The sequence below is a fragment of the Mauremys mutica genome, chromosome 1, assembly GCF_020497125.1.
Source record: "Mauremys mutica isolate MM-2020 ecotype Southern chromosome 1, ASM2049712v1, whole genome shotgun sequence".
Lineage (NCBI taxonomy): Eukaryota > Metazoa > Chordata > Testudines > Geoemydidae > Mauremys > Mauremys mutica.
The window spans coordinates 59,482,257-59,495,198 of record NC_059072.1 but is presented as its reverse complement, the minus strand read 5'-3'; the positions used below and the strand labels follow the sequence as shown (position 1 = coordinate 59,495,198).

Sequence of the window (12,942 nt, the reverse complement as noted above, 5' to 3'; positions counted from 1 at the left end):
TAGAGCCAGGGCTGCTGTAAAGTCTGATCTGAAAGCCTGTCAAGAATATCACAGAATGTGAAGTTGGAAGAGATCCTCACAAGGAAAGCAGCAGTGTGGCTCAAGGAGTGTCCAGTGTCTGTGTGTGAACCAGGCAGCAGACCTGTAGACTTATCAGCTGACTTGAAAGGAGCCAGAATGCTGTCCTGGCTCTACTTTGGCATCTGCTTCTCTGGGATATGAGTGTCTCTTAAGGATCTAAACATAATATTTTAATGACTGAAGAGAGAATGTTCCAACTATAAATGTCTCAGGCTGCAGTCAGGTGCACAGTTGTGAGAAAGGTGCATAGTCTCATTTATGGCAGTAGGGTGTTAACTTTGAAACATGACAGTTTAAATGACATCATTATTAATTATACTACCGATAATTTTAGTAGAAACATCCTAGCTAACGTGCTTTTTAAGTTGGATTCCATAACACTGGAAAAGACGTCAGAGATCATTGTCTCTCTTTCTCCCCTGTGGCCACTGGAGAATTGTTTGCCACAGTAAATGCTGCAGTAATGTGTGCAGTTCTATGTGCCACAAAATACTGGGCTGTCATCACTTACCTTGGGAGTTTATTGCACAGAAATTGTCCTGCTTTTTTTTCCAGCTTAAATTTTCCTTTCTTTATTGTCCTCCCATTATTCCTTGTCATACCATGGGCCCCAGATCTCATAGCATAGTGGGAGCCATCACTAGGAGACTTGGAAGAAGAAACCAACCATGGAACAGAGTAACAGCCAAAATGAAAGAAGCAGGCACCAGTGAAGGTGGAGAGGAGAAGCTGGGGGAACCAAAGAGGAGAGATTGTGTGCCAAGTGGAATGTGACTAGGTTATTTTTTTTAACCACTTTTTCTCCCCCTGCCTGTCTCCCCTTCTCACCTTCCACACTTGTCAATAGATCATGAAATAAGGCCTGACTAGGAGTGTAACAAAAGACAAGGACCAAGAACAGGTTCGAGGGAGAACTTTACTGCTGGAAGGGGGAACAGTAATATGTTGCATATTGGGACTTTGGACAGAGTTCAGCATAAGGGTGAGAGAGAGGACACCAATTCTCTCCCTGTTGTAGTAAATGTCAGCCTTCATGCGGTAGGAGTCCATAGCCTAGATAAGAGTTCAAAGTTCCACAGGTGTTTCTTTAACATATGGCATACAGGTTGAAAATAGTTATCAGTAGATATTTAGACATAATCTTCGGAATAAAAAGTAGTGGTTTCCTTTAACACGTTCGGGACATGTCCACACAGCAGTTAAGAGCTGTGATTCCCTGTGCAGGTAGACAGATTCGCACTACCTTAGTGTGAGCTAACTTGCTAAAAATAGCAGTGTGGACATTACACCATGAGAGATGACTTGGGCTAGCTGCCCAGGCTTGGAAACGGGTTCAGGTGGGCTTGGGCTTCTAGCGGCCAGTGACTCAACATCCACAGTGCTATTTTTAGCACACTAGCTCAAGATGAGCTAGCACAAGTCTATCTACCCGCCCTGGGAAACACAACTCCCAGCTACATTGTAAATATATCATTTAAATACTTTTTCTAATGGCATCACAAGACAGATATGGAAGTTGCTGTCCCATTTTTTTATTTCTCCCAGAAGCAAGGAAACTGTACAAGTCAATATGTTGAATATGCTGTAGCTGCTATTTTGTATGGGATAACCCATTATTTCATGATTGGATTGCTATAAACTTCATGGACATTAGTGATGTGGTAAAAGTCATGAATGCTGAGATGATAAATGTGCTATATTTTAATAATCCTAATCTAAAACTAATTCATGGCACATTCTAAACTCTTACTAATATTAATATTTTTACCATTGGTCTACACACAAACTTGTATGGATCTAACTAAATCCAGTTTGAATTCTCACATTTTGTTGTTTTTGTGCAAGCCTGTGTGTGTACACTTGAATAAGAAAAGGTATAAGTTCAAACATCAATGCTAGTTATTTTGGTGTGTTTGCAAGTAGACCAGCCCCTGGTATCTTTGCCTCCTCTTCAGCCACCACAAGAAAAGTCTTTTACTTTATTAGTACTTCATTATGTCAAGATATAGGATATTGTTTGGTTCTTCTCTGAGATGTTAGCTAAAATGTTCTCAAAAATGTTCTTTGTGCCTAATATAAAAATAACTTGGAATATAGGTGTCTGATATAATTTACTGTTTAATTTGCTACAATGATTATAAAGAGAAAATCAAATTAGAATGGTTCAGTAGGCTTCCAGCACTGGAAAGTCAATTTCTTTCCCCCACCCCATGTCTTTATTTTAGAAGTTTTAACAGGTAAATACCAGAGACAATACAGTAATCATTACAACAGAGAGACATTATACGGTAGGATAATCATTGGATCTCTATTTAACAGGTGTTACTGTGTTACAGAATGAGCATCTTTACACTACCCACTACATGTCATTTCTAGTGATTTTTATTACATTGAGTGAAATCTCTGATTACATAAACATTTCACACATCAGGCATGCCTATAAAATGTCAATATTGAAAAAAGTGGGCAAGTGTACAGAGGTTCTTTTGCAGGTGAATATACCGAAGTCCTTTGTCTATTTTCCTTGGTATGTAAATGGCACATCAATTTTTCCATAAAGAACGCCTCCCATATTTTTTTTGGAACCACTGCTCTAGAGTTGGACTATTTTTTTCCCCAGTGGGAAGCCATCAGCCTAGCAACTATTAGCAGATGAAAGATTAATTCTTCATTTCCTTTGTATGATTGTTTCTGCTAAGAAGCCCCTGGAGGGATTACCAAAGGACCAGTTGGTAATAAATATCTAATAATTTGTGATACTTGGTTACAAACTGCATCACAGTAATGGCTGGATGTGTCTACCATATACGCATAAAATCTTCTTTGACCACAATTTCTCCAACATTTATCTTAATTCAATCTCTCTGTATATCTATAGCTATAACCTGATTGGTTTGAGGTACCATTTGAAATAGCAGCTTGAGAAATTTTCTTTGCTACAGCCTAAGTTAGCTTTGTCATTTTTTTCTAGATATAACCCATTCCTTTGGTGTAATTTGTTCAGGTAGTTTTTAATTCACTGTAGGATTTTGTTTGTTTTAAGAGGCAGTGGGATTAAGAAGCGGGGGCAGTCAGTAGTAAAGCGTTCAAATATCTTAAAGTATATTCCACAGTCAAGAGGCAACATAATGCACAGTGGGGGCTTAATTACCATGGCTTTGACCCACATAAGAGTTGTAATAAAAACACTGATATGTAGCCTTATTTTTGTGAACAAATGAGTTTACTTTCTCTCTGCCTTATGTGACTCCACTACCATCCCCCTCTCCCCTAGCCCAAAAAGCAAATAAACAGACTTTCTGTATGCTGGTCTATGTCAAGTAATGGGCCAGTTAGTTAAAGCAGTAATCTGCAGATAGTATTTGGGTTTTATTCAGTTCTATTAGAAATGACTGAACTTTGTGATACAGGGGCTATTATCCTGTCAGTTGTAAAGAATTTCTGTTTTATGAGCAATACTGACACAAAGACAGCACTGTGTAAGCCATGTCTATAACTGAACACTTTCACACTGCAATTTAGGAGGCGTGCAGTTCAGGAAATTGCTGGCTTCTGCTGGAGCACACTTTTACTGCAAGGAAAATTTTATTCATCACTCAAGTAATTGGCAGTTTTAATACCTAGTTAGTAATTACCTTATAAACAAACTAATATATAAACGAAAGGCTCTATGACCTGTTATCTAAATCATAGCCTTATTTGGCCAGTGAAAGTGACACATGATGGTTGTGGTTGTTGTTGTTTTTTATTAAAGTAATTTGTTACCATTTATTATAAATACTTCCAGCTAAGAGGTTTTTAAAAAAAAATGCAGTGTACCTTTACTCTCCTTCTGTATCATGTTTCATTCCTCAGGCTGTCTGGTAATGTTGGAGAGGCTGCAAGATCATTTACTCTTAATGGGAGGGCCTATTAATCTATAACTTCTGGTTAAGTTTTTGAGTCTGGATTTTTCTGTCCTAATGAGTAGAAACTCCTTTGCATGTGCATAAGCAACCACCCCAGAATCTGTGGCCTACCACTTGATGTAAGGCCAGTATTGCTAATGTTTTTTCAGAACGTATATACTTGTTAATATCTTAATTTAAGCCACTTAGGATGCAATCTCTAAATGGTGGGGGAAAAAATCCCAATTTTTGAACACTGATAAAACTAGGTATATGAACTATTTGAACTAGACCTGGTTGAAGCAGACTGGAACCTAACCAGCAAAGAGCGGACACTGGCAGATGGTTACATTCCTATAACCATTTCAGCTCCATTCTCCCCTTCACCTCCCCAGCTCTTTACAGTGGGATATCCCAGAATGTATTGCCCTGTGTACTGTTGCTTCTGATCTCTATGCGTGTCTCTTGGGCACGCTATTCCTCACCGAAGCAGTATAGGATTGCTGCTCAGATTTTCCTGGAATGCACCAATACAAAAACAAGGTTAGGTAGAATGGCTGGTACGAATGTGGAAATATGGTTATGATAAAAGAAAAACTGTTTCTTGTGACAGGCTATGATGCCAGTGTCTCTAACCCAGTTGCAAAGTTACTGTTGTAGTGTGCATGGAGACAGGAAATACCATTAGTTGTGATGACCACACAAAAAATCCGAGACACTTCTATATAGGTTATGTAATATGTACTAGTTTCTTTCTTAATTACTTGAGATGAATTAAAATATCAACTCCGCTTACAAAATAGCTGCTCTCTCTCGGTGGTGCACACTGATCAATCTATCTTCTAATCTAGCTCTTTGTCCTTAATGGCTGTTTGGGTGGATGAACATTCTTGTAACACTTATTTTAAAACAACATTGTGGTATGACTTGGTTAAACCTTGACCTTATTTCACTGCAATGCTGAGTGTCCTATTGCTCAATGTCAGTACTGTATAGCTTTAAAAAAGATGTGCTCTTGTTCAACCACAAGCCTTTTGGAAATGATGCAGGAATTACTGGATGAAATTCTATAGCCTGCACTGTGGAGGCCAGCATGGATGATCACAGTGGTTCCTTTAGGTATTAAAACATATGAATCCCAGTAATCAGATTGTAATACAAGTAGATTCTTTTTTCTGTCCTGGCAGTATGATTAAGGAAATACAGGTAAACAAATTTCTTCAGAACATCCAGAATTGTAACTTGGTATATCATGGTAGCTAATCATTTTACTAAAGAGAACTTGCTGAACAGTATCCCTTCTCCGAAAAGTTAATTTCTTTATGGGAGAGTGGACCACTAGTTTTTGCCAGGTTGATGTATAGTTTGCAAATGTTTATCACCAGAATGGCAGAATCTTTGACTAATATCCTAAAATTGCAGGACCAGTAACAAGATTGGAGGCATCTTGCCTGAACATCTGAAACCATTTCAGTCTCTAGAAACTTTGGACCTGAGCAACAATAATATTTCAGAGTTGAAAACTGCATCATTTCCTTCTTTGCAGCTCAAGTATCTGTAAGCAAAACTTCATTTTATAATTTTTTCCAAAGTGCTTTCAAAATGTTGAATATGCCATCAAATTATTTTGGTCGTCACTGCAAACCATAGCCATCCTGCCTCTGTGCTGAGGCGGTATTAGTATCAAACTGAAAACAACTTTAAATATTTAGTCCCATCTTTACCTGTTCACATCACGGATCATTGGTATAGCCACATAGACTGTTGCAATGGAGCTTTTAGTTCATAGTACTTTGATTTTTTTTATTTTCTAAGACTAAACCGGTTAACAAAATATCTCTTGTTGAGGCCTAAAAATCTTACAAAATAAAGTTAAAAAAAATCTTCAGTTGGGTTTAATTATATTGAATTACGTTTGGAATTTTATTAATTTCTTGAATCTTTATGGTATCATTGATTTGAGAATTAAATTAAATTAATCCGTAGTCAGCATAGTTAAGGAGCATATGTTGATAACATACCTGTCAACTCTGATAGCAGCAGACTCTTACAGAATTGAACATAACTCTTGGACCTCCAGTTACCGACTGGTGAGGACTCTGGTTAGATCAGTGATTAATCTGTTAAATTTAAGAGTTATTTACTCTGGGGTAGGCAGTGTATGATCATTATATCCTCCTGCTTTGTATTAGAATTCTGTTAAATAACGGTGTATCTAACCTCCTAAACATTGTCTCAACAGGTACATTAACAGTAATCGAATAACCTCCATGGAGCCAGGTGTCTTTGACAGTTTGTCTAGCACACTTCAAGTATTGAAACTGAACAGGAACAAAATTTCAGTCATCCCTCAAAAGATGTTTAAACTGTCCCATCTGCAGCACCTGTAAGTGCAACCTACAGTTGGCTGATTGTTTTCAGGTCTTGCAAAGCACTGGCAATGCTTGAACTTTAGCCCTTAATTTAACCAGACACTAAGTGAGGCAGACAAAGAGAACCTGTACTGCAGCTTCTAGTAACTGCAGCTTTATAGTGAAGAAAATACTCTTCACTATAAGGCTGAGATGGGAATAGTCTTTGTGCTAAAACTGGATTTGCCTGATCAAGAAAAATACACATGAGCAGCAAAAATGCTCTAGTAATTAAGACACCTGAGGAGATACTAAATGAACTAAGGGCTTGTCTACACTGGTGCTTTACAGCACTGCAACTTTCTCACTCAGGGGTGTGAAAAAAACCCCTCCTGTGCGCAGCAAGTTTCAGCACCGTAAAACACCAATGTAAACAGTGCACCAACGCCGGGAGCCATGCCCCTTGTGGAGGTGGGTTTTTTGTGACCACACAAGCCATGTTAAAGGGCTGTCACGGCAGCGCTTTAGCATTGCCAATGTAGACTAGCTCTAAATATACATAATTTGGAGACAAGATCAGCCTCTATGTATTTTCTTGGCAAATACAGATGAAGGGAAATCACTTGCTTTCAGAAATTGATAAGACAGGGAGCAATAGCCTAAAGTTAGATGCCATCATCTTGACTGATGCTCTACTTCTGTCAGAACTTTTTTTTTTTTTACCTTTTAAGTAATATCTAAAACTATTATAAATGAAAGGAATTAGAGAAGAGGCTTTTTTTGTTTTCTCTGTGCATTTTTATAGTACATTGTGTCTAGGGAGTTTCAGTGTTTCTCCTGTATAGAGAGAGCTCCTCTGCTGTGTGGGTCTCCTGTATATCTTTCTTAGTATGCAAATATGACTTTGAAACCACAAAAATTGACAGGGGGATTTACATGAGTTTGGGGAGTTGTAGTGTGATACCCAAAATAACTCTTAATTGACTGGATTTCAAATTGATAATGCCTCTTTAAGGGACAAACCTTAATTTGATTAGCTTTTAGGAAAAAGTATGTAATAAATAATAAAGGCAGCTAGGCAGGAGGATACACTGTCGAGGAAGGTGGTTGTGTACCATCCACAGATATTGAAAAGCAGTTTAAATCAGATCTCAATGGAAGTGAAAGTAGACTTGAAAATTCAGGGTGTATTAATGATCTCCGTGGGCCTCTCAATCTTTAGATCCATGTGAAACTGTCATTCTTGCCTGTTCTGATGTTCAGGGATTCAGATGAATGGAAAGCCAATCCTTATGCAGGTGGATTTATTACCTTAGGTAGTGTGTTTGCAGAGGCAAAGGAATTATATGACTGTGTGTGATCTCATAATCATGCCCACCTTGACGTGCAAAGCTAGGCAGAGGAGGAGCAGGGAAACACCAGCATCCGCTGTTAAGTGTGGTTCCTTTAGTGCTTGTGTACATTAACCCCAGATGCAGAAGTTGGGTGATTGAGCAGGTTTACAGGGATGGTGGTTTAGTTCCTGAAAAGCTAAAAAGTGAAAAGTGAACTAGGTTGGAGGTGTAGGGTTTTGTGTCCCTGGGTGGGAAGGTGTAGAAGCAGAAATCTCCTAGGGAGGGAGAGGCAGGTTGGCAGATCAGTAGTCCTTATGGAGAAAACAGAGGACCAACTTTGGTCCCTTTATAAGGATTCTTCTTTATTTAAACCCCTGGTTACACACTAATTGCTGCTAACTAAACATCAAGAACGTAAAAATAAATGTAAACTTCAGAAGGTGATTTGTTATCTCCTAAACCAGCTTGGATCTTTTAAATTTAAAAATCAATGTAATAACACACACATGTCCTTCTATTGTTGAAATATATTAAGATTAACTGTGCTAGGACTATTCTGTGTTACAGTAAAAAGGTCTCATTTATCTTGTTTACTTTGTTTTATGTGTAGTGTGGGTGTTTAAAGTCTGATGATGAAGAAATGTTACAGGCATCCAGGTAAACTTACTCTGTTGTAACTGTAAAATTTATTGATGCAGGGAGCTGAATCGCAACAAAATAAAAAAAATAGATGGGCTTACTTTCCAAGGACTTACTGCTTTGAAATCACTAAAAATGCAACGAAATGGGGTAAATAGACTCATGGATGGAGCTTTCTGGGGACTAACCAACATGGAAGTCTTGTAAGTATAAACTTTCAGTCTTTTCAGAAGAGACATAATTTGTGTAATTCAAAATAGACATGCTTGTTCAAATTTGAAGATATTTTCAAATTAAAATATTTTGGTCTGGTTTGACAAGTCATGAGCAATAATAATATGTAAATGCAGTTCTCGCAACTCTTCATGCCTCTTTTTTTTTTTTTTTTTTAATATTCATTCTGTGAAAACCAGGTAGCTAGCCAGTAACATATCACAATCAATTTCTGATCCATGACAAAGCATGCACTTCATTTTTTTTTTTTTACCCTAAATTTTGTCTGTGTGTGTTTTGTAGGCAGCTGGACCATAACAACCTAACAGAGATTACCAAAGGCTGGCTTTATGGCTTGCTGATGTTGCAGCAGCTCCATCTCAGCCAAAACGCCATCAGCAGGATCAGCTCCGATGCCTGGGAATTTTGCCAGAAACTCAGCGAGCTGTGAGTAGCTTTTATTCTATTCCAATTCTGAGAGCAGGGTACATGCCAAAGCATGAGCTGCTTACCACTGATCTGTGAATTTTTCATAACAAAGTTTCCAAAGTGACAACAGCTTTTTTTGTGTGTGCAAGATAGTCATATTTTGTTGTGAAAAGTTGAAGCCAACCATGACCGCTTCAGTTCTCCATGGCAGTTGTGCTTGGGCTTTGACACAGCAATTTTCAAATAAAAGAAATCCATTTGTGAATAGCAGGAAATAATACACAAGCTGTATAATAACCAAAAATTGTGTAGGAGGCTTTGTGATAGCTGCAACTAAGAAGGTGTTTTGTTTAAAAAATGATGTGGTAGGGAGAAATGAGTAATAAATACTCAAACATTGAAAGAAATTTTTCCATCTTGAACTTGCAGAGATTTAACATTTAATCACTTAGCAAGATTGGATGATTCAAGCTTCGTTGGTTTAAGCCTACTAGTTGGACTGTATATTGGGAACAACAAAGTAAACTACATTGCTGATTGTGCCTTCCGGGGACTTTCCAGTTTAAAGACTTTGTAAGTTGACATAATTTATTTTAAGGTCAGAAACCTTTATTTTAAGGTGCATAAATATACCCTCCCCCCCCCCTTTCTTGAATTACTTTTGTTTTGAAGGAAGTGTAGAACTACAAAAGTTTGTTTTAATCTTTCCTAGACCTTAGATTGGTTTCTTTTTTTGGTAAGATTTCATCCAGGGTAGTAGTATCTGTTTCTTTTTTTTTTTTTTTCCTTGCAATACAGGTTGTGTACAAATTTATACATTCCCAGACCTTCCTATTTGTCACAGTGATTTCATAAGGAAGCTTCTTAAAAGAATCTCTGAGGGGAGAAAAGGAAACTAATAAATGGCTGTTTCTAGTCTCCTCATGGCAGGGAGCACAGTACTAGCTCTCAGCAGTGGCATCGTGGCATCTGCTGTTCATGTGCACCCCAAACGAGCTATATGTGCATGGGTGGCCCTGGCAATTGGCTGTCACTCAGAGACTGGAGGGAGGGGGACTCAGTCCCGCTCCCTCCCTCACATCCAGTTCGTTGCCCCCAGAAACATTCCTCTTCAGGCACTGCTTGTAAGGGAATGTGGAGGGAAGCAAAATTGTCCCTCTGCCAACACTGCTCCCAATCCCTGTCCCCTCTCCACAACCTCATGCCTTTTTAAGGAAAGGATTTGTGAGGAGCTGTTCTGTCAACCCCTGTGTCACTTGAGTACAATCTGACCATCCTCTGTCCTTTGTCTAACCTTTTAAAGAAGTTGTCTTTAAATCTAATGAGATGAATACCCTAACTGCTAGCTGTCATAATTTATGTCTAAAGCATGAACCTGCCATGCTCCAGAGACTCTTGCAAATCCCAGTGGAGCTAAGAGGGAGTGGCAGAAAGGCTAAGGCCTGGTCTACACTGGGGGTGGGGGGGCAGAATCGATCTAAGATACTCAACTTTAGCTACCAGAATAGCGTAGCTGAAGTCGACGTATCTTAGATTGACTTAGATAGACTTACTTCGCATCCTCAGGGCATGGGATCGACGGCCGCCACTCCCCTGCTGACTCCGCTTCCGCCTCTTGCCCTGGTGGAGTTCCAGAGTTGACGGGAAGTGCGTTTGGGGATCGATGTATCAAGTCTAGATGAGGTGCAATACATCGATCCCCGATCCGGCGGGTAGTGTAGACATACCCTAAGGCAGCACTGCTGTGAGCCTAGCACTGACATCTTAGGCACCATGGTTATAGGTTCCACCTAATTAAATAAGAGTTTCCCTCTTGGTAGATGTCATGAGGGTAGAAGCCTAAGCCCAGACATAGATATATTCAGTGGGTCATTAAAGATTAGGGGTTGATGATTATCAAGGCTTTGGATTATTCAGCTAGTCATCCTTTAGCATTTGTCTGAGCACTGTTTGAAATAATGCTGTTTTACTAAATTTATGAATCGGGGGAGAGGTGAGAAGTGTGTGAATGAATTAAAATTGTAATATTCTGGAGGATGTTCAGCCTCAGTGTGTTACTGACATTTCCAGTGGCCAGAACAGTAAGTCAGAGCTTGGCTATATGCATGCTAAACTTATTCCAAGGGCTAGGAAAGTGTACCGTATTTTCCGGCGTATAAGACGACTTTTGAAACTTAAAAAAAAAAACCCCCAAAATCGGGGGTCGTCTTATACGCCGGGTATGTGGGTGTGGGGCGGTGGGTGTGGGGGAGGGGGCGGGAAGGCTTACCTGCGGCGCCGGTCCGGTGTCGGCCTGGGGAGCCGGGCCCCGCGGCTGCGGCGCCGGCTCCGGCTCCGGTGTCGGCCGGGCCCCGCGGCTGCGGCGCCGGCTCCGGCTCCGGTGTCGGCCGGGCCCCGCGGCTGCGGCGCCGGCTCCGGCTCCGGTGTCGGCCGGGCCCCGCGGCTGCGGCGCCGGCTCCGGCTCCGGTGTCGGCCGGGCCCCGCGGCTGCGGCGCCGGCTCCGGCTCCGGTGTCGGCCGGGCCCCGCGGCTGCGGTGCGGCGCCGGCTCCGGCTCCGGTGTCGGCCGGGCCCCGCGGCTGCGGCGCCGGCTCCGGCTCCGGTGTCGGCCGGGCGGGGAGCCGGGCCCCGCGGCTGCGGCGCCGGCTCCGGCTCCGGTGTCGGCCGGGCCGGGGAGCCGGGCCCCGCGGCTGCGGCGCCGGCTCCGGCTCCGGTGTCGGCCGGGCCGGGGAGCCGGGCCCCGCGGCTGCGGCGCCGGCTCCGGCTCGGTGTCGGCCGGGCCGGGGAGCCGGGCCCCGCGGCTGCGGCGCCGGCTCCGGCTCCGGTGTCGGCCGGGCCGGGGAGCGGGCCCCGCGGCTGCGGCGCCGGCTCCGGCTCCGGTGTCGGCCGGGCCGGGGAGTCGGGCCCCGCGGCTGCGGCGCCGGTCCCGGTGTCGGCCCGGGGAGCCGGGCACCGTGGCTGCGGCTCCGACCCTGGCCCCCGGCAGAGGTCAGAGGCCAGGGCCAGGGCTGGGACTGGGGCGGGGGAGGAGGGGTTGGATCGGGCAGAGGTTCTGGGGGGGCAGACAGAGGAGGGGGAAGGGGGGGTTGGGTCGGCGCCACGTGGGACTTTCTGGGGTCTGTTGGGATGGTGGTGGATGGAGTCGGGGCAGTCAGGGGACAGGGAGCGGGGCAAGTTTGGCAGGGGGTGGGGTCCTGGGGGGGAGTTAGGGTTGGGGGTCTTGGGAAGGAGTGGTCAGGGGACAACGAGCAGGCCAGGGCGGGTTGTGGTTTCTGAGGGGGGGGGCAGGACGTGGGTGGGGGGTGTACTCACTGGACGGTTCCCTACCGGGTCTTCGGTGGTGGGTCCTTCAGCCTCAGAAGGGGGGGTAGTCTTATACGGCGAGTATAGGCCAAAACCTATGTTTTAAGTGGAAAATTAGGGGGTCGTCTTATACGCCGGAAAATACGGTACATTAAACTCTTACTTTTCGGGTTCAGACTTTATGTATATTCTTCTCCTGTGACATGGTTCTGAGTTTTTTTCTTAAATCCTATCCCATTGGTTCTCTGCTCAGACACCACTCCTCTTTGACAGATCTGGTCGCACACTTTTGCTGTCATGGTCCAAGGGTGTGAAACTTGTTCCCCTTGACATCCATCTGTTATCATATTTAACTTACTCTCTAAAGCTTTTGTCTTAGGTGTGGTTTTATTTTGATATGACAACTGTTGGTCCCCTCATTTCTTACCATCCCCATTTTCCTTTTTCCCTTCTTGCATTTGGATGCCCTTGCATTTCTTTTAAATAAATTGATTCTTGTCATCTTTTAAAGTAGTAGTGAAAAAGGTCAGGCCCTTGAACTTCAGACATACTAGAAAAAGAAACAAATTGGGTCAAGCATCTTTGAAAATTGATATTAATATTGCACAATGTTCCTTACACAGACCATTCTAGAAATTGCTTTAAATATCATGTACTTCTTAAGAAATATATACCTTGGTTGTTGTTTTTTTGTGGAATTTTCCTTT

At 42.5% G+C, this 12,942-nt stretch overlaps 1 protein-coding gene across 2 annotated transcripts in view; it reads left to right on the top strand.

Annotated features, from left to right (window-relative positions):
* LRIG3 (leucine rich repeats and immunoglobulin like domains 3) overlaps window positions 1-12,942 on the top strand; it is a 51,720-nt gene that overhangs the window by 18,811 nt on the left and 19,967 nt on the right. For both annotated transcript variants that reach the window (XM_045001814.1, XR_006576196.1), the window contains exons 4-8: window positions 5,391-5,525; window positions 6,211-6,354; window positions 8,352-8,495; window positions 8,809-8,952; window positions 9,364-9,507. In XM_045001814.1, coding sequence (XP_044857749.1) covers window positions 5,391-5,525; window positions 6,211-6,354; window positions 8,352-8,495; window positions 8,809-8,952; window positions 9,364-9,507 — 711 coding nt within the window. The remainder of the gene's footprint in view (window positions 1-5,390; window positions 5,526-6,210; window positions 6,355-8,351; window positions 8,496-8,808; window positions 8,953-9,363; window positions 9,508-12,942) is intronic.